The sequence below is a fragment of the Amblyraja radiata genome, chromosome 30 (genome assembly GCF_010909765.2).
Source record: "Amblyraja radiata isolate CabotCenter1 chromosome 30, sAmbRad1.1.pri, whole genome shotgun sequence".
In the NCBI taxonomy this organism is placed as follows: domain Eukaryota; kingdom Metazoa; phylum Chordata; class Chondrichthyes; order Rajiformes; family Rajidae; genus Amblyraja; species Amblyraja radiata.
The window spans coordinates 15,436,118-15,458,081 of NC_045985.1; the positions used below are offsets into that span (position 1 = coordinate 15,436,118).

The 21,964-nt window shown below is 46.2% G+C and overlaps 1 protein-coding gene across 1 annotated transcript in view; it reads left to right on the top strand.

Moving 5' to 3' along the window:
* The window catches only part of LOC116989968, a 44,433-nt gene extending 23,182 nt beyond the window's left edge, over window positions 1-21,251 (top strand). Inside the window, exons 8-11 of the mRNA XM_033047524.1 lie at window positions 1,387-1,491; window positions 12,993-13,054; window positions 18,836-18,882; window positions 20,845-21,251. Of these exons, the coding sequence (XP_032903415.1) occupies window positions 1,387-1,491; window positions 12,993-13,054; window positions 18,836-18,882; window positions 20,845-20,953 (323 nt within the window). The 3' untranslated portion in view covers window positions 20,954-21,251. The remainder of the gene's footprint in view (window positions 1-1,386; window positions 1,492-12,992; window positions 13,055-18,835; window positions 18,883-20,844) is intronic.
* The last annotated feature ends 713 nt before the right edge of the window (window positions 21,252-21,964 follow it).

Here is a 21,964-nt window from a genome sequence, read left to right on the forward strand (position 1 = left end):
TGCAATGCCATTCGATATGATCATGGCTGATCATCCAACTCAGTATCCCATCCCTGCCTTCTCTCCATACCCCCTGATCCCTTTAGCCACAAGGGCCACATCTAACTCCCTCTTAAATATAGCCAATGAACTGGCCTCAACTACCTTCTGTGGCAGAGAATTCCACAGATTCACCACTCTCTGTGTAAAAAATGATTTTCTCATCTCGGTCCTAAAAGACTTCCCTCTTATCCTTAAACTGTGACCCCTAGTTCTGGAAGATTGAGGGGGGTTCTTATAGAAACTTATAAAATTCTTAAGGGGTTGGACAGGCTAGATGCAGGAAGTTTGTTCCCGATGTTGGGGAAGTCCAGAACAAGGGGTCACAGTTTAAGGATAAAGGGGAAATCTTTTAGGACCGAGATGAGAAAAACATTTTTCACACAGAGAGTGGTGAATCTGTGGAATTCTCTGCCACAGAAGGTAGTTGAGGCCAGTTCATTGGCTATATTTAAGAAGGAGTTAGATGTGGCCCTTGTGGCTAAAGGGATCAGGGGGTATGGAGAGAAGGCAGGGATGGGATACTGAGTTGGATGATCAGCCATGATCATATTGAATGGCGGTGCAGGCTCGAAGGGCTGTATGGCCTCTACTCCTGCACCTATTTTCTATGTTTCTATGTTTAGATTAGTGTAGTTTAGTGTAGTTTAGTTTAGTTTAGTTTAGTTTAGAAATACAGCGCAGAAATAGGCCCTTCCTCAGATCTGAATTTGATTCCAAGGCTTTTCATAGAAACTTGCAAGAATTAGTTTAGTTTACAAATACAGCACTGAAAAAGGCCCTTCGGCCCACTACGTCCGCACCGACCAATGATCTCCGCTCATTAAGACTATCTTGCACAAACTAGGGTCATTTTTTACCTTTATACCAAGCCAATTAACTGGTAGAGTTGCTGCCTCACAGCTCCAGAGACCCGGGTTCGATCCCGACTACGGGTGCTGTCTGTACGGAGGTGTACGTTCTCCCCCTTAACCCGCGTGCGTTTTCTCCAAGATCTCCAGCTTCCTCCCACACTCGAAAGACGTACAGGTTTGTAGGTTAATTTGCTTGGTGTAAATGTAAATTGTCCCTAGTGTGTGTAGGTTAGTGTATGTGTGCGGGGGTCGCTGGTCGGTGCGGACTCGGTGAGCCGAAGGGCTGCATCTGTAAACTAAACTAAACTAATTATTCCGAGTTACTATGGGAAGTCTTGAAATCAAACTAAGATCCTAGGAAGAGGCCATTCGGCCTGCTGTATCTGTGCTGTCCTTCACTCTGTGCTAATTAGACCCACAGTCTATAATGACAAATGCTGGAGTAACTATTATTTTATACGTTTATAATTTACATTCTTTTGTCTATCGACAGGAAAAGGCTGTGAATCCCCAGACAATCTTCTATCAAGTATTCTCCCTGCCGTCATTGTGCCATCAGTTGTCTTTGTTATGTTCTTTGCAAGTTACGCCATATTGTGTAAGTAAAATTGCCACAATGTTTGTTTCATAGTCACAACAGACTTGCATTACGGGTTACGTTTTGCCAACCCTTGCATGGAACCATAGAAACATAGAAAATAGGTGCAGGAGTAGCCCATTCGGCCCTTCGAGCCAGCACCGCCATTCAATATGATCATGGCTGATCATCCACAATCAGTACCCCGTTCCTGCCTTCTCCCCATATCCCTTGATTCCGTTAGCCCCAAGAGCTATTTCTAACTCTCTCTTGAAAACATCCAGTGAATTGGCCTCCACTGCCTTCTGTGGCAGAGAATTCCACAGATTCACAACTCTCTGGGTGGAAAAGTGTTTTCCCTCATCTCAGTCCTAAATGGCCTACCCCTTATTCTTAAATTGTGATCCCCTGGTTCTGGACTCCCCCAACATTGGGAAAATTTTACCAGCCTCCAGCCTGTCCAAACCCTTGAGAAATGTATATGATTTTATTTGTCTCTTTACTCTCCCCCACCCCCTCCCCCTCCCCCTCCCCCTCCCCCTCCCCCTCCCCCTCCCCCACCCCCTCCCCCTCCCCCTCCCCCTCCCCTCCCCCTCCCCCTCCCCCTTCCCTCCCCCTTAACCCACTCATTCCTGGCATCATTCTCGTAAACCTCCTCTGGACCCTCTCCAGAGCCAGCACATCCTTCCTCAGACATGGTGCCCAAATTTTCTCACAATATTCCAAATGTGGCCTTATAGAGCCTCAGCGTTACATCCCTGTTTTTGTATACAAGCCCTCTTGAAATAAATGCTAGCCTTGCGTTTGCCTTTCCGCTGACTGGAAAGCATGCAACAAAAGCAGTTGTTGGCTTGGTGTTAATGTAAATGTACCCTGGTCTGTGTAGGATAGTGTTAACGTGCGGGGATCTGAAGAAGGGTCTTGTCCTGAAACGTCACCCATTCCTTCTCTCCAGAGATGTTGAATTACTTCACCATTTTGTGTCTATTCAGCTTAAACCAGCGTCTGCAGTTACTTTCTGCAACTTGTGGTCTCAATAACAAGGTGCCTGTGGTTTCATTCTGCAGACTCATAGATGATCTTTCGAATTTGCATTTACGGTTTTGTGGACGGAAGCCATAACCTGTGCCTAGTCTCTGCTGGAAATGTGTGAAAAACAACATTTTAAACTATTGTGTAAGAAGGAACTGCAGATGCTGGTTTAAATCGAAGATAGACACAAATAGCTGGAGTAACTCAGCGGGACCAGCAGCATCTCTGGAGAGAATGGATGGGTGATGTTTCGTGTTGAGACTGAAGAAGGGGTCTCGACCCAAAAACATCACTCATTCCTTCTCTACAGAGATGCTGTGACCCCTTGTTCTGGACTTCCCCAACATCGAGAATAATCTTCCTGCATCTAGCCTGTCCAACCCCTTAAGAATTTTGTAAGTTTCTATAGGATCCCCCCTCAATCTTCTAAATTCTAGTGAGTACAAGCCGAGTCTATCCAGTCTTTCTTCATATGAAAGTCCTGCCATCCCAGGAATCAGTCTGGTGAACCTTCTCTGTACTCCCTCTATGGCAAGAATGTCTTTCCTCAGATTAGGAGACCAAAACTGTACGCAATACTCCAGGTGTGGTCTCACCAAGACCCTGTACAACTGCAGTAGAACCTCCCTGCTCCTATACTCAAATCCTATTGCTATGAGTCACGCTCCTCCACACTCACCGATGAGAATAGTTTTCTGTCGGCGGGTTCCCCATAAAGAACGAGCAATTTAATTGGCTTAAGCCCATCGCACACTATTTAAAATGGCAAAATGTAGACCAAAATGCTGGAGAAACTCAGCGGGTGAGGCAGCATCTATGTCTGAGTTTGGCCCTTCTTCACATTCAAGCATTTCTCCAGCATTTTTGTCCACCGCTCCATAGATGCTGCCTCACCCGCATTCACATTCCCGTGCAGATGGTGTGATAGGTGAGACACAGCGGTGGTCCCAGCACCGACCCCCGACCCCCCCCGAGGCACGGCTCACACCTCCCTCCCTCACCTCCGGTGGCTCTCTCTGTGTCCGTCGCCCCCTCTGTCCACTCCCCATGGAGTTTTAACCCCGGCCCGGAGCCCGGAGCGGACTGGGTGAGTGGGGGCGTCGATGCCGCCTCCGGAGTCGCGGGGATGGATCTCGGGCGAAGGCTCCGCTCCAATGCCCGACCCCAGGTCACTGACCCTCACCTCCCCCGGACACCCGGGTCACTGACCCTCACCTCCCCCGGACCCCCGGGTCACTGACATAGAAACATGGAAAATAGGTGTAGGAGTAGGCCATTCGGCCCTTCGAGCCTGCACCGCCATTCAATATGATCATGGCTGATCATCCAACTCAGTATCCTGTACCTGCCTTCTCTCCATACCCCCCTGATCCCTTTAGCCACAAGGGCCACATCTAACTCCCTCTTAAATATAGCCAATGAACTGTGGCCTCAACTACCTTCTGTGGCAGAGAATTCCACAGATTCACCACTAAACCTGACTCTCACCTCTCCGTCTATAGTCAAAGGGTAAGGTTGATTGATTTATTTGTGCAGAACAGTGATGGAAGTCTGACTCCTCTTGTTTCTATGTTTTTGTTTCTCTATATATTTGCATAACAGCATGAATTATAATCTGATTTCCATACATGAATATACTAAGGTCATTCATGTGCTGCACCTGTTGATCAGAGCCTGGCTCTGCTGTGGAATGTAATTAGGAATGTAATTTAGCCTAACCTTATTCACACCTAATCCAATTTGAAGCATAAATGTTGCATTTAAGTGTAAGTTAAAAGTATGCACCAGATTCCACAATTTCAAACTGAAAAAGGCAAAAGCTTCCTACCGTGGGAGGGGGGGGATACCCCCTGACACATAGCCCTCAATCGGTCACTGCACTCCCTCGCAATTTCTGCCTCTCACCTCTCACCCTATGTTGGCAGCCCTGCTCTATGAGTAATGGAGTAACCCTATGGTAGGGGAAATTTTTTGTGCTGTGCAATAATGTTTTCACCATATCCCGCTTGCATGCACAGACCATCAAACTCTACTTTAGACTCTGGATATACAGCGCAGAAACAGGCCCTTCGGCCCACCGAGTCCGTGCCGCCCACTGATCACCCCATACAACTACCACTATCCTACACACACTGGGGACAATTTTACCAAAGCCTAATGACCGACGCACCTGCACGTCTTTGGAGCGTGGGAGGAATCCGGAGCATCCGGGGAAAACCCACATGGTCACGGGGAGAACGTGCAAACTCCTCACAGACAGCACCTGTGGTTAGGTTCGAACACGGGCCTCTGGCGCAGTGAGGCAGCAACTCTACCGCTGACCTTTTTGTGTAATACACTTTACATTAGTGCGGCTTACTCAAATTCCTTTGACGGTGGTGGTCAGGGTAGCGCAGCGGTAGAGTTGCAGCCTTTCAGCGAATGCAGTGCCGTAGACCCGGGTTCGATCCTGACAGCGGGTGCTGTCTGTACGGAGTTTGTACGTTCTCCCCGAGACCTGCGTGAGTTTTCTCCGACTTACAGGTTTGTAGGTTAATTGGCTTAGTAAATGTTAAAATTGTCCCTAGAAATCAGATTCCAGCAAGTACAATTGATAGGTACACAAAAATGCTGGGGAAACTCAGCGGGTGCAGCAGCATCTATGGAGCGAAGGAAATAGGCAACGTTTCGGGCCGAAACGTTGCCTATTTCCTTCGCTCCATAGATGCTGCTGCCCCCACTGAGTTTCCCCAGCATTTTTGTGTAACTTCGATTTTCCAGCAGCTGCAGTTCCTTCTTAAGTACAATCGTAATCTCACTAATATTTAAATCCTCGTTGACTTCCACTTCCCATTAGTTTGGGCGATGTTTTCCACAGACTCTTTATCTGAAGTCCCTGACCCTCTTTGAACTTGAGTTAAACGCTCAACTTCCTGGAGTCCGTCTTCTTAAAGACATAATTCGTGCATTTAAAGCTTTCTGCTGGATTTTTTAAATCATCTGCTCTTGGGTTTTGCATGAATTTTCATGAAATAAACAAGCAAATGGTTTTTGTTGTGCATGGGTTTATGAAAATATTATGAAAATTAGCGAGTGTTAGGAGGCCCTACAGCACTTGCAGCGCCAGAGACCCAGCTTTTTGTTACAAGCCCCCTTGAAACAAACGCTAGCCTTGCGTTTGTCTTTCTGCTGACTGGAGAGCACGCAACAAACGCTTTTCACTGCACTTTGGTACACGTGACAATAAGCTAAACGGAACTGAACTGAAAATTGTAGATGCTGGAATTTTGAAACAAAAGCAGAAGATGGTAATACTCAGCTAGTCAGTGACGCCTGTTTGGTTTCCAAATTTGAGGAAGGACATTCTAGCTATAGGGGGGTTGCACGTAAGGTCACTGGGTCATAGGGGTTGACGCTCAATCCATCTGGAGGACATCCGTAACTTCCGGTATATGTTATTAATGCAAGAAACGCGTACTTTCCTACCGGTTAAAAACCGCCAAAACTTTGAATTTTTGCGCTGAAAAAAATTGTGTAAGTCGGGGTAAGTGTGAGAGACATGTACCCAACTTTAGAATTCCAAACGTGAAGCGAAATGAAGGTATAGAGAAGCGAGAGCTGAAGGGACTACAGCAGCTAAAGTGCTTGGTAAACATTGGCCGTGCAGATATCAGAATTGAAAATATTGGGAATTATCGCGTTTGCTCACTGCATTTCATCAACAGTAAGGCATTATTTGTGTTTTTTCTTGATTCCTTTGGTATCTAAAAAGTCTCAGAAGTGATAAATCTGGCTGTAAATTTTTCTTCAGATGCGTTTTCATTTTGTATGTAAAAACCCACTTGAGAACCATGGGCGATTTAAAAAATTTACAGCCAGATTTATCACTTCTGAAACTTTTTAGATGCCAAAGGAATCAAGAAAAAACACAAATAATGCCTTAGTTGATGAAATGCAGTGAGCAAACGGCCAATGTTCGCCAAGCACTCTGGCTGTTGTTGTCCCTTCAGCTCTCGCTTCTATCTACCGTCATTTCTCCTCACTTTTGGAATTCTGAAGTAGGCTAAATGTCTCTCACGCTTATCCCGATTTCCATAATTATTTACAGCGCAAAAATTGACAATTTCAGCGGGTTTTAACGGGCCCGCTACGCTGGAAACAATGGTAAGTGCCTACCTGCAGTTCATCGCGTGTAATCCACTTGGAGTAGCGTAGCAACAGTACGGGTCATGGGTCGTGACCCGACTGCCGTGAAACCTCCCTATTGAGGGAGTGCAGCATAGGTTTACTAGGTTAATTCCCAGGATGGCAGGACCGTCATATGTTGATAGAATGGAGCGGCTGGGCTTGTATACTCTGGAATTTAGGATGATAGGGGGTCTTATTGAAACATATAAGGTTATTAAGGGATTGGACACGCTGAAGGCAGGAAACATGTTCCCGATGTTGGGGGAGTCCAGGACCAGGGGTCACAGTTTAAGAATAAGGGGTAAGCCATTTAGAATGGAGATGAGGGAAATCTTTTTCACCCAGAGAGTTGTGAATCTGTGGAATTCTCTGCCACAGAGGGCAGTGGAGGCTGGTTCTCTGGATGCTTTCAAGAGAGAGCTAGATAGGGCTCTTAAAAATAGCGGAGTCAGGGGATATGGGGCGAAGGCAGGAATGGGGTACTGATTGTGGATGATCAGCCATGATCACATTGAATGGCGGTGCAGGCTCGAAGGGCCGAATGGCCTACTCCTGCACCTGTTGTCTATTGTCTATTGATTGATGCATGGTAGGGAGAGGATAATGCTATGAAACAAAAGATAGTGTTAATGTGCGGGGATCGCTGGTCGGCACGGACTCGGTGGGCCAAAGGGCCTGTTTCCGCACTATATCTAAACTAAAACGCACGACATAAGGTGGAAACAAAAGACTGCGGATGCTGGTTTATACCAAAGTTACACACAAAGTGCTGGAGTAACCCAGCGAGTCAGGCGACATCACTGAGGAAAAAGGTGGCCGACATTTTGAGTCGAACTGAAGAAGGGTCCCGACCAGAAACGTCGCCCATCCTTTTTCTCCAGAGATGCTGCCTGACCCGCTGAATTATTCCTGCACTTTGTGTCCATCTTTAGAGGACACAAAGTCTTGATGAGAAAGTCTCTTTCTTGCCATAGAGGGAGTACAGAGAAGGTTCACCAGACTGATTCCTGGGTTGTCAGGACTTTCATATGAAGAAAGACTGGATAGACTCGGCTTGTACTCGCTAGAATTTAGAAGATTGAGGGGGGATCTTATAGAAACTTACAAAATTCTTAGGGGGTTTGACAGGCTAGATGCAGAAAGATTGTTCGCGATGTTGGGGAAGTCCAGAACAAGGGGTCACAGTTTAAGGATAAAGGGGAAATCCTTTAGGACCGAGATGAGGAAAACATTTTTTACACAGAGAGTGGTGAATCTCTGGAATTCTCTGCCACAGAAGGTAGTTGAGGCTAGTTCATTGGCTATATTTAAGAGGGAGTTAGATGTGGCCCTTGTGGCTAAAGGGATCAGGGGGTATGGAGAGAAGGCAGGTACAGGATACTGAGTTGGATGATCAGCCATGATCATATTGAATGGCGGTGCAGGCTCGAAGGGCCGAATGGCCTACTCCTGCACCTATTTTCTATGTTTCTATCTTTACATATTTAGACATGACATACTGGACTAACTCAGTGGTTCAGGCAGCATCTGTGGAGAACATGGACAGGTGACGTTTCTAGTCGGGACCCTTCTTCAGTGGAGTTTCTCCAGCACTTCTGTCAGCCTCTGTGCCCTTGCAGGTTTTAAATTGATAATTGTTTTCAAGAGAGGGTTAGATTTATCTCTCAGGGCTAACAGAATCAAGGGATATGGGGGAGAAAGCAGGAACGGGGTACTGATTGTGGATGATCAGCCATGATCATATTGAATGGCGGTGCTGGTTCGAAGGGCCGAATGGCCTAATCCTGCACCTGTTTTCCATGTTTCTGTTTCTATGTAATACGGACAGGTGACGTTTTGGGTCGGGACCCTTCTTCAGACCCGGTCCTGACCCAAAACGTCACCTATCCATGTTATCCAGAGATGCTGCCAGACCCTCTGAGTTAGTCCAGCGTTTTGTGTCTACCTTCAGTGTAAACCAGCATTTGCAGGTCATGTTTAGTACAATGACCACTGGATTTTGTTGACATATGGATATGAACAGTTTTATAGTTGTTAGTTAGTCAAGTCAAGTCACATTTATTTATATAGCACATTTAAAAAACAACTCTCGTTGGCCAAAGTGCTTTACATTTGTTATAAGAATAGCACAACAAAACAAACTACATACATATATACATGTAGCCCTCACTCAGTGGACGTCAGGAAAGGCTTGGGAGTATAGATAAGTCTTTAGTCTTGACTTAAAGGAGTCGATGGAGGGGGCAGTTCTGATGGGAAGGGGGGATGCTGCTGTTCCACAGTCTAGGGGCTGCAACCGCAAAGGCACGGTCGCCCCTGAGCTTATGCCTAGACCGTGGGATATTCAGCAGCCCCAAGTCGGCCGATCTGAGGGGCCTGGAGGTGGAGTGGTGGGTGAGAAGACTTTTTATGTAGGTGGGGGCAAGCCCATTGAGGGCTTTGTAGACATGGAGGAGAATCTTGAAATGTATACGGAACCGCACAGGGAGCCAGTGGAGAGAGGCCAGGATCGGGGTGATGTGGTCCCTTTATCGGGTGCCCGTCAGGAGCCTCGCACACTGCGGCGTTTTGGACCAGTTGCAGGCGGGACAGGGAAGGTTGGCTGATGCCAGTGTAAAGGGAGTTGCAGTAATCTAGGCGGGAGGAGATGAATGTGTGGATGATCTTTTCCAGGTCATCAAACTGGAGGAATTGTATTATTTTAGCTATCGTCCGAAGCTGAAAGAAGCTAGCTTTTACCACGGCATTGACTTGTTTGTCAAATTTCAGTGCTGAGTCAAATATCACGCCAAGGTTTTTGACGTGAGGTTTGAGTAATGCGGTAAGGCTTCCAATGCTGCCTGCTATCATTTTGATTGAGTCCGAGGGGCCGAGAAGGATGACCTCAGACTTACTCTCGTTTAGTTGGAGGAAGTTCTGGGCCATCCAACACTTTATATCCTCGAGGCAGTGGGTAAGGTTAAGCAGATTTGATTGGTTTTTGGGCTTCAGGGGGAGATAGAGTTGGGTATCGTCTACGTAGCAATGGAAGGAAATGCCGTGCCTTTCAATGACTTGGCCTAAGGGGATCATATACAGGGGGAAGAGAATGGGGCCAAGGATGGAACCTTGTGGAACCCCACAGCAGAGATTAGCTGGGGAGGAGAATGAGTTGCCTAGTTAATGCTGAACAATGAAATGCTGCTACCAAAATAGTGAAGTTATAGTGAAGAATAGTGAATAGTGCAGATCAGAAGAACTCTTGAATATTTTTACTGATCTTAATCTTGGACAGAATCCAACTTGCTTACTAAGCTACAATCAAAATATTGAAATTCCCAAGCAAAGAAAAATAATTTCGGAGAGGAACTCAGTGGGAGAGGCAGATTCTTAGACTTCCTATGGGCCCTATACAAGGCCAGCACATCCTTCCTCGGATATGGTGCCACGGAACAGCTCACAATACTCCAAATGCAGCCTTATAAACCTTTGGCATTTTATCCTTGCTTTTGTATTCTAGTGTTCTCAAAATGAACGCTAACAATGCATTGGCTCTAATTAGTAATCAGATTAAAAAGATTTAGCCTGAGTATTGGGTGTAGAAGTCGGGAGGTCATGTTGCAGTTGTATCAGACGTTGGTGAGGCCGCATTTAGAGTCTTGAGTTCAGTTCTGGGCACCGTGTTATAGGAAAGATATTGTCAAGCTGGAAAGGGTTCAGGGGAGATTTACGAGGATGCTGGCAAGGCAAGAGGGTCTGAGCTACATAGAAACATAGAAACATAGGTGCAGGAGTAGGCCATTCGGTCCTTCGAGCCTGCACCGCCATTCAATATGATCATGCCTGATCATCCAACTCAGTATCCCATACCTGCCTTCTCTCCATACCCCCTGATCCCTTTAGCCACAAGGGCCACATCTAACTCCCTCTTAAATATAGCCAATGAACTGGCCTCAACTACCTTCTGTAGCAGAGAATTCCACAGATTCACCACTCTCTGTGTGAATTTTATTTTTCTCATCTCGGTCCTAAAAGACTTCCCCCTTATCCTTAAACTGTGTGACCCCTTGTTCTGGACTTCCCCAACATCGGGAACAATCTTCCTGCATCTAGCCTGTCCAACCGCTTAAGAATTTTGTAAGTTTCTATAAGATCCCCCCTCAATCTTCTAAATTCTAGCGAGTACAAGCCGAGTCTATCCAGTCTTTCTTCATATGAAAGTCCTGACATCCCAGGAATCAGTCTGGTGAACCTTCTCTGTACTCCCTCTATGGCAAGAATGTCTAGAGGGATAGGTTGAGCAGGCTGGAACTCCATTCATTGGAGCACAGGAGGATGAGGGATGATCTTACACTTGTGTGTATATAATCATGAGATGAATAGATCGGGTAGATGCACAGAGTCTCTTGCCCAGAGTAGGGGAATCGAGGACCAGAGGACATAGGTTTAAGGTGAAGGGAAAATGATTTAATAGGAATCTGAGGGGTGACTTTTTCACACAAAGGGTGGTGGGTGTATGGAATGAGCTGCTGGATGAGGTAGTTGAGGCTGGGACTATCCCAACGTTTAAGAAACAGTTAGATAAGTACATGGATAAGACAAGTTTGGAGGGATATGGACCAAACACAGGCAGGTGGGACTAGTGTAGGTTGGTCATGTTGGCAGGTGTGGGAAGTTGGGACGAAGGGCATGTTTCCACACTGTATCGCTCAATGGCGATGTCTCTATGAAATCAGATAGCCTTTTTTTCTCACTCTAATAACAGCATATCAAATTTTTTATTGCAGATTTATTAGATTTCAAACCACTATGCCTGGCCAGAACAAATGTCGGCACTTTCCTCATCTGTGTTTAGTTTGTGATACCATAATAACTGCATTCAAATCACGATGCAACATATAGCTCTTTTGTTCACTGACTAATGTAAACCTTTGTTCAAATGCACAAGGAAGTTCCACACAAAACTGGTAATTCTAGGTACATGTTTTTGCATGCAGAGAATTCAGACTGTGGTATGAGGAAATTGTTAGCTTTGTTTAGCTTAACGATACAGCGTGGAAACTGGCCCTTCGGCACACTGACCCCCCATGCCGACCAGCGATCCACGCACACTATCACTATCCTACACACGCTAGGGACAATTTTACATTAATACCAAGCCAATTAACCTACGTCTACAGTTTACAGTCTAATATATTGTCACGTGTACTGAGGTACAGTGAAAAGCTTTGGAGTGTGGAAGGAAACCGAAGCACTCAGAGAAAACCCACACAGGTCATGGGGGAAATGTGCAAACTCCGTACAGACAGCGCCTACGATGAGCGTTTGTTGGCACTGGGCCTGTACTCGCTGGAGTTTATCAGAATGAGAGGGGACCTCATTGAAACGTATCGAATAGTGAAAGGCTTGGATAGAGTGGATGTGGAGAGGATGTTTTCTCTAATGGGAGAGTCTAGGCCTAGAGGTCACAGACTCAGAATTGAAGGACATTCAAGTTCAAGTTCAAGTGAGTTTATTGTCATGTGTCCCTGTATAGGACAATGAAATTCTTGCTTTGCTTCAGCACAACAGAACATAGTAGACATTTACTACAAAACAGATAAATGTGTCCATATACCATAATATAAATATATACACACATGAATAAATAAACTGATAAAGTGCAAATAACAGATAATGGGTTATTAATAATCAGAGTTTTGTCCGAGCCAGGTTTAATAGCCTGATGGCTCTGGGGAAGTAGCTATTCCTGAACCTGGTAGTTGCAGTCTTCAGGCTCCTGTACCTTCTACCTGAAGGTAGCGGGGAGATGAGTGTGTGGCCAGGATGGTGTGGGTCCTTGATGATACTGCCAGCCTTTAGGAAGGAGATGAGGAGAAATGTCTTTAGTCAGAGGGTGGTGAATCTGTGGAATTCTTTGCCACAGAAGGCTGTGGAGGCCAAGTGAGTGGATATATTTAAGGCAGAGATAGATAGATTCTTGATTAGAATGGGTGTCAGGAGTCATGGGGAGAAGGCAGGAGAATGGGGTTAGGAGGGAGAGATAGATCAGCCACAATTGTTTAAGAAGGAACTGCAGATGCTGGAAAATCGAAGGTACACAAAAATGCTGGAGAAACTCAGCGGGTGCAGCAGCATCTATGGAGCGAAGGAAATAGGCAACGTTTCGGGCCGAAACCCTTCTTCAAACTCGGCCACGATTGAATGGCGGGGTAGATATGATGGGCTGAATGGCCTAATTCTGCTCCTATCACTTATGACCTGATGACTCGTGTTTGTCTTCGGTATGAGCCAGTATCTGCATTTCTATGTTTTTACAACTTGTCATGTGGTCTGGTCCACAGATACGAAACACAAGCAGCAAATGAAAACAAAGCAAGAGGTACGAAATGAACAGCAAGACTGCGTGAGTAACAGCAGTAAAGGGAAAGTAGAAACATTGGCATGAGTCCAAGTTATGCAATGGGGAATCACAACTGTGGTTAGAGAATGTGGTACTGTGGCGCAGTGGTAAAGTTGCAGCCTCACGGGATCGATCCCGACTACGGGTGCTGTCTGTGTGGAGTTTGGACATAGATTCATAGAGTCATAGAGTGATACAGTGTGGAAACAGGCCCAACTTGCCCACACCGGCCAACATGTCCCAGCTACACTAGTCATAGAGTGATACAGTGTGGAAACAGGCCCAACTTGCCCACACCGGCCAACATGGCCCAGCTACACTAGTCATAGAGTGATACAGTGTGGAAACAGGCCCGACTTGCCCACACCGGCCAACATGGCCCAGCTACACTAGTCATAGAGTGATACAGTGTGGAAACAGGCCCAACTTGCCCACACCGGCCAACATGTCCCAGCTACACTCGTCCCACCTGCCTGTGTTTGGCACATATCCCTCCAAACCTGTCCTATCCATGTACCTGTCTAATTGATTCTTAAATGTTGGGATAATCCCAGCCTCAACTACCTCCTCTGGCAGCTTGTTCCATACACCCACCACCCTTTGTGTGAAAAGGTTGCCCCTCAGATTCCTATTAAATCTTTTTCCTTTCACCTTAAACCTATGTCGTCTGGTCCTTGATTCCCCTACTCTGGGCAAGAGACTCTACCCGATCTATTCCTCTCATGATTTTGTACACCTCTATAAGATCACCCCCTCATCCTCCTGTGTTCCCAGCCTACTCAACCTCTCTCTATAGCTCAGACCCTCTAGTCCTGGCAACATCCTTGTAAATCTTCACTGTACCCTTTCCAGTTTGACAAATATATACTTGTATAGGGCTCTGGTGAGACCACATCTGGAGTATTGTGTACAGTTTTGGTCTCCTAATTTGAGGAAGGACATCCTTGTGATTGAGGCAGTGCAGCGTAGGTTCACGAGATTGATCCCTGGGATGGCGGGACTGTCATGTGAGGAAAGATTGAAAAGACTAGGCTTGTATTCACTGGAGTTTAGAAGGATGAGGGGATATCTTATAGAAACATATACAATTATAAAAGGACTGGACAACCTAGATGCAGGAAAAATGTTCCCAATGTTGGGCGAGTCCAGAACCAGGGGCCACAGTCTTAGAATAAAGGGGAGGTCATTTAAGACTGTGGTGAGAAAAAACTTTTTCACCCAGAGATTTGTGAGTTTGTGGAATTCCCTGCCACAGAGGGCAGTGGAGGCCAAATCACTGGATGGATTTAAGAGAGAGTTAGATAGAGCTCTAGGGGCTAGTGGAGTCAAGGGATATGAGGAGAAGGCAGGCATGGGTTATTGATAGGGGACGATCAGCCATGATCAAAATGAATGGCGGTGCTGGCCGAATGGCCTCCTCCTGCACCTATTTTCTATGTTTCTATGTTTCTATGACAACATCTTTCCTACAAAACGGCGGGCAGAACAGTACACGATACTCTGTACGTTGTACATGGATAGGTCAGGTTTGGAGGGATATGAGCCAAATGCAGACAGGTGGGACTATTGGGCTGGTGTGGGCCGGTGTGGGCAAGTTGGCTACAACGAGCCAGTTTCCACACTGTAAAAGCCAACTCCATAAACCTTGTGACACACACTTAGTCATTTGCTCTAAAGTTTAGTTCAAATCCCCTTAAGGGTGGCCACGGTGTCGCAGCGGTAGTGTTGCTGCCTTACAACGCTTGCAGCGCCGGAGACCCGGGTTCCATCCCGACCACGGGTGCTGTCTGTACGGAGTTTGCACGTTCACCCCGTGACCTGCGTGGGTTTTCACCGAGATCTTCTGTTTCCTCCCACACTCCAAAGACGTACAGGTATGTAGGTTAATTGGCCTGGTGTAAGTACAAATTAGAAACATAGAAACATAGAAAATAGGTGCAGGAGTAGGCCATTCGGCCCTTCGAGCCTGCACCGCCATTCAATATGATCATGGCTGATCATCCAACTCAGTATCCCATCCCTGCCTTCTCTCCATACCCCCTGATCCCTTTAGCCACAAGGCCCACATTTCACTCCCTCTTAAATATAGCCAATGAACTGGCCTCAACTACCTTCTGTGGCAGAGAATTCCACAGATTCACCACTCTCTGTGTAAAAAATGATTTTCTCATCTCGGTCCTAAAAGACTTCCCTCTTATCCTTAAACTGTGACCCCTAGTTCGGGACTTCCCCAACATCGGGAATAATCTTCCTGCATCTAGCCTGTCCAACCCCTTAAGAATTTTGTAAGTTTCTATAAGATCCCCCCTCAATCTTCTGAATTCCAGCGTGTACAAGCCGAGTCTATCCAGTCTTTCTTCATATGAAAGTCCTGCCATCCCAGGAATCAGTCTGGTGAACCTTCTCTGTACTCCCTCTATGGCAACAATGTCTTTCCTCAGATTAGGAGACCAAAACTGTACGCAAATTGTGTGTGTGTTTAGGATAGCGTTAGTGTGCAGGGATCACTGGTCAGTGCGGACTCGGTGGGCCGAAGGGCCTGTTTCCACGCTGTATCTCTAAACTAAACAAAACTAAATGACTCAGACAGAATTCCCCCTTAAATGGGCCCCATGATTAATATTGTGATGCTATTTTTATCTCCTTTTCATAGCCAGACATTCTTTATGCTGGAATGTGGACGTTCCTGTTCAGCGATTTTTCCATCATGTCTTCCCCGTAGCAATCATGTCCCATCTGTTAATTAACGCCATCAGTTCAATTTAGTAGTTTAGAGATACAGCGCGGAAACAGGCCCTTCGGCCCCCTGGGTCCGTGCTGACCAGCGACCCCCACACATTATCACTATCCTACACACAGCGGTACAGCGGTAGAGTTGCCACCTTACAACGCTTGCAGCGCTGGAGACCCCGGTTCAATCCTGACCACGGGCGCTGTCTGTACGGAGTTTGTACGTTCTCCCCGTGACCTGCGTGGTTTTTTTTCCGAGATCTTCGGTTTCCTCCCACACTTTATTCTTTATTCTTTATTCTTTGGAGCGCAGAAGGTTAAGGGGGGACTTGATAGAGGTCTTTAAAATGATGAGAGGGATAGACAGAGTTGACGTGGATAAGCTTTTCCCACTGTGAGTAGGGAAGATTCAAACATGACTTGAGAATTAAGGGACAGAAGTTTAGGGGTAACATGAGGGGGAACTTCTTTACTCAGAGAGTGGTAGCTGTGTGGAATGAGCTTCCAGTGAAGGTGGTGGAGGCAGGTTCGATTTTATCATTTAAAAATAAATTGGATAGTTATATGGACGGGAAAGGAATGGAGGGTTATGGTCTGAGTGCAGGTAGATGGGACTAGGGGAGAATAAGTGTTCGGCACGGACTAGAAGGGCCGAGATGGCCTGTTTCCGTGCTGTAATTGTTATATGGTTATATGGTTATAAGGTTATACAAAGACGTACAGGTGTGTGGGTTAATTGGCTTGGTGTATGTGCAAATTGTCCCTAGTGTGTGTGTAGGATAGTGTTAACATGCGGGGATTGTTGGTCGGCGCGGACTCGGTGGGTCGAAGGGCCTGTTTCAGTGCTGTATCTCTAAACTAAACTAAACTAATCTAAACTCTGGGAACAACTTATTTTTATACCAAGCCAACCAATCCACAAACCTGCACGTCTTTGGAGTGTGGGAGGAAACCGGAGCACCCGGAGAAAACCCACGCAGGTCACAGGGAGGATGTACAAACTCCGTATAGACAGCACCCAGAGTCAGGATCGAACCCGGGTCTCTGGCGCTGTGAGGCAGCAACTCTACCGCTGCGCCCCTATAATGTACTGTTGTGTGAGACAACTTTGCCACCTCCACCTTCAATGTGTCCGGGGTAATGAGGAGAAGGCAGGAGAATGAGGTTCGGAGGGACAGATAGATCAGCCATAATTGAATGGCGGAGTAGACCTGATGGATGCAATCCCTGCATTAAAGGGGAGTCCAGAACCAGGGGCCACACAGTTTAAGAATAAGGGGTAAGCCATTTAGAACGGAGACGAGAAAACACTTTATGAGTCTGTGGAATTCTCTGCCTCGGAGGGCGGTGGAGGCCGGTTCTCTGGATGCTTTCAAGAGAGAGCTAGATAGGGCTCTTAAAGATAGCGGAGTCAGGGGATATGGGGAGAAGGTACGAATGGGGTACTGATTGGGAATGATCAGCCATGATCACATTGAATGGCGGTGCTGGCTCGAAGGGCCGAATGGCCTACTCCTGGACCTATTGTCTATTGTCTATTATCTTTTGTCTATTAAAATAGATGCAATTAAGGATTGTGTCCCTCCCATGTCTATCGTCAAAATAAACTGACTCATCTGACATTTCCATTAGTGTTTCCTTGTTCCTTCTCCTCCCCATCATTACACTCCTACTCTGCAATCCCAACGATTCCAGTTTCAATCACTGATTCCAATTCTTTGGAACTTGTTTATTAGTTCATATTTTGTAACAATAAATTAGAAAGTAGCATAATCTTAAGAAAGATTATAAGAAAGGGGCGGCAGGGTGGCACAGCGGTAGAGTTGCTGCCTCACAGCGCCACAGACCCGGGTTCGATCCTGACTATGGGTGCTGTCTGTACGGAGTTTGCACGTTCTCCCTGTGACCTGCGTGGGTTTTCTCCAGGGTGCTCCGGTTTCCTCCCAAACTCCAAAGACGTACAGGTTTTTAGGTTAATTGCTTTTGGTGAAATAGTGAATTGTCCCTAGTCATGGAGTCATAGAGTGATACAGTGTGGAAACAGGCCCTTCGGCCCAACTTGCCCACACCGGCCAACATGTCCCAGCTACACTAGTCCCACCTGCCTGCATTTGGCCCATATTCCTCCAAAATTATCCTATCCATGTACCTGTCTAACTGTTTCTTAAACGTTGGGATAGTCCCTGCCTCAACTACCTCCCCTGGCAGCTTGTTCCATACACTTAGAAACATAGAAACATAGAAAATAGGTGCAGGAGTAGGCCATTCGGCCCTTCGAGCCTGCACCACCATTCAATATGATCATGGCTGATCATCCAACTCAGTATCCTGTACCTGCCTTCTCTCCATACCCCCTGATCCCTTTAGCCACAAGGGCCACATCTAACTCCCTCTTAAATATAGCCAATGAACTGGCCTCAACTACCTTCTGTGGCAGAGAATTCCACAGATTCACCACTCTCTGTGTGAAAAATGTTTTTCTCATCTCGGTCCTAAAAGATTTCCCCCTTATCCTTAAACTGTGACCCCTTGTTCTGGACTTCCCCAACATCGGGAATAATCTTCCTGCATCTAGCCTGTCCAACCCCTTAAGAATTTTGTAAGTTTCTATAAGATCCCCCCTCAATCTTCTAAATTCTAGTGAGTACAAGCCGAGTCTATCCAGTCTTTCTTCATATGAAAGTCCTGCCATCCCAGGAATCAGTCTGGTGAACCTTCTCTGTACTCCCTCTACGGCAAGAATGTCTTTCCTGAGATTAGGATTTTCTCCGGGTGCTTAAACGTTGGGATAGTCCCTGCCTCAACTACCTCCCCTGGCAGCTTGTTCCATACACTTGTGTGAAAGGGTGTGGAAAAGTGTGTAGGATAGTGTTAGTGTGCGGGGATCGCTGGTCGGCACGGACTCAGTGGGCCGAAGGGCCTGGTTCTGCGTTGTATCTCCAAACTAAATTTTATATTTTATATTTTCTTACAATAAATTAGGTGGTATAGTCATATGAAAGATGATAAGGAAGAGAAATGTAATTGAAGTAAATATGTTTTTTTTATTTTAAGGCCATACCACTGAATGAAATGCCAGATCAAGACGTGGGAATCTCAAGGTATGTGTTGACAGTACTGATGCCAAATTACGTGGCAGCATCTCTGAAGAAGGGTTTCGGCCCGAAACGAAACTATTTCCTTCGCTCCATAGATGCTGCTGCACCCGCTGAGTTTCTCCAGCAATTTTATCTACCTTCGATTTTCCAGCATCTGCAGTTCCTTCTTGAACATGAATGATGCCAAATTATGATGCTTTGGCGAAACAAGGAACTGCAGATGCTGCTTTACAAAAAAGGACACAAAGTGCCGGAGTAACTCAGCGGGTCAGGCAGCATCTCTGGAGAACATGGATAGGATCATAGAGTCATGGAGTGTGGAGACGGGTCCTTCGGCCTAACTTGCCCATGCCGACTTAGATGTCCCATCTGCACTCGTCCCAGATTCTCAATTAGTAATGTGAAAAATGTTTTTCTCATTTCGGTCCTAAAAGATTTCCCCCTTATCCTTAAACTGTGACCCCTTGTTCTGGACTTCCCCAACATCGGGAACAATCTTCTTGCATCTAGCCTGTTCAACCCATTAAGAATGTTGTAGAGATCATCCCCAATCAGTACCCCGTTCCTGCCTTCTCCCCATATCCCCTGACTCCGCTATCTTCAAGAGCCCTATCTAGCTCTCTCTTGAAAGTACCCAGAAAACCACCCTCTGTGGCAGAGAATTCCACAGACTCACAATTCTCTGTAAGAAAAAGTGTTTCTCCTCATCTCCGTTCTAAATGGCTCACCCCTTATTCTTAAAATGTAGACCCTGGTTCTGGACTCCCCCAACATCGGGAAAATGTTTCCTGCCTCTAGCGTGTCCAAACCCTTAATGATCTTATATGTTTGAATAAGATCACCTCTCATCCTTCTAAACTCCAGAGTGTACAAGCCCAGCCGTTCCATTCTCTCAGCATTTGACAGTCCCGCCATCCCAGGAATTAACCTTGTAAACCTACGCTGCACTTCCTCAATAACAAGAATGTCCTTCCTCAAATTAGGGGCTGTTTGTTATGGGCTGTAAGTAATAATGTAATTGTTTTGTTGTCAGTACACATGCCAATATGCACTGTTGTCAGTAAACATGGTTGTGGGGGAGGGAGGGAGGGAAGAGATTTACAGATATTTTGAAGGTTTCCAAATGCATGCCCTTGAAAGTACCTTGCAAATGCTGCACAATTTCCAAGCTTGTTTGGACTTTAAAGATACAATGCAGAAACAGGTCCTCAAGCCCAACGAGTCCATCGATCGCCCCATACACTCGCACTATCCAACACACTAGGCCCAGAATGAAAGGAGGCCACTTTAGAAAGGAGATGAGGAGGAATTTCTTTAGTCAAGAGGGTGGTGAATGTTTCCACTCGTGGGAGAGTCTAGGACCAGAGGGCACAGCCTCAGAATTAAAGGATGTTCCTTGAGAAAGGAGATGAGGAGGAATTTCTTTAGTCAGAGGGTGGTGAACCTGTGGAATTCTTTGCCACAGAAGGCTGTGGAGACCAAATCAATGGATATTTTTAGGGCAGAGATTGTTGATTAGTACGGGTGTCAGGGGTTATGGGGAGAAGGCAGGGGAATGGGGTTAGGAGGGAGAGATGGATCAGCCATGATTGAATGGCGGAGTAGACTTGATGGGCCGAATGGCCTAATTCTGCTGCTAGAACGTATGAACATGGACGAGGGACAATTTTTTAAACAGTTTTTACCATAAATTGTCCTACACACATTAGGGACAATTTACAATTTTTCCGAAGCCAATTAGCCGACAATCCTGTGCGTCTTTGGAGTGTGGGAGGAAACCGGAGCACCCGGAGAAAACCCACGCGGGTCACGTGGAGAATGTTCAAACTATGTGCAGACAAAACACCGTAGTCAGGATCGAACTGGCTCTGCGAGGCAGAAACTCTACTACCAGACCACTGCGTGCAAATCAAAATTGTTTCTGCAATTTTTTTTAAATTCTGCTTTTGTCTTTTTTCTCTACAGTAATGTCGCAAATGGGGAGGAAATGCCTAGAGTGCAGGCATCCTGTTTACAAGATGGGATACTTAGAATGGAGTCAACGCAAACTTGTCCAAAAGCATTAACCCCGTGATGTCCGAGCATTTACCCCGTCAGACAGGGGAAACATTGCAACCATTCACAAAATAACCATGAGGGAGCTATTTGCTGTAAAATGTGCTGTAAAAGTATTGTTGGTGCTGTCTGTATTGGGCTTGCAAGCAATTGATGGGATGAGTGTCTTGCAGAGAATTGATGAAGTTAATCTAGTCCGGGACACAACGCCAGAGGCCCGGGTTCGATCCCGACTACGGGTGCTGCCTGTGCAGAGTCCATCGATCGCCCCATACACTCACACTATACCTACACACTTGTGCGTTCTCCCCGTGGTTCTCCCCAGGATATCCAGTTTCCTCCCGCACTCCAAAGACGTACAGGTTTGTAGGTTAATTGGCTTCGGTAAAGTTGTAAATTGTCCCCAGTGTGTGTAGGATTGCATTAGTGTGCGGGGATCGATGGCCAGCATGGACTCCATGGGCCAAAGGGCCTGTTTCCACCCTGTATCCCTGCATTTCGTTGTCTACTGCAGTGATACCCAACCTGGGGCCATGGCAAATTTCAGGGGGGCCACAGGTTCAATGAAGGGGGCCACAGAGCTACCACCCGTTGCCTCTGTTGTTGAAATATATTTTTAATGTATGATTATAAATGGTTGTTTTATTGAACCCACAAAATATTTTTGATGTTTGTGGAATAGAATAAAAGATAATATATGTGCTGAAATGTGAGGTTATCCATTTTGGTGGCAAAAACAGGAAAGCAGACTATAATCTAAATGGTGGCCGACTAGGAAAAGGGGAGATGCAGCGAGACCTGGGTGTCATGGTACACCAGTCATTGAAAGTAGGCATGCAGGTGCAGCAGGCAGTGAAGAAAGCGAATGGTATGTTAGCTTTCATAGCAAAAGGATTTGAGTATAGGAGCAGGGAGGTTCTACTGCAGTTGTACAGGGTCTTGGTGAGACCACACCTGGAGTATTGTGTACAGTTTTGGTCTCCAAATCTGAGGAAGGACATTATTGCCATAGAGGGAGTGCAGAGAAGGT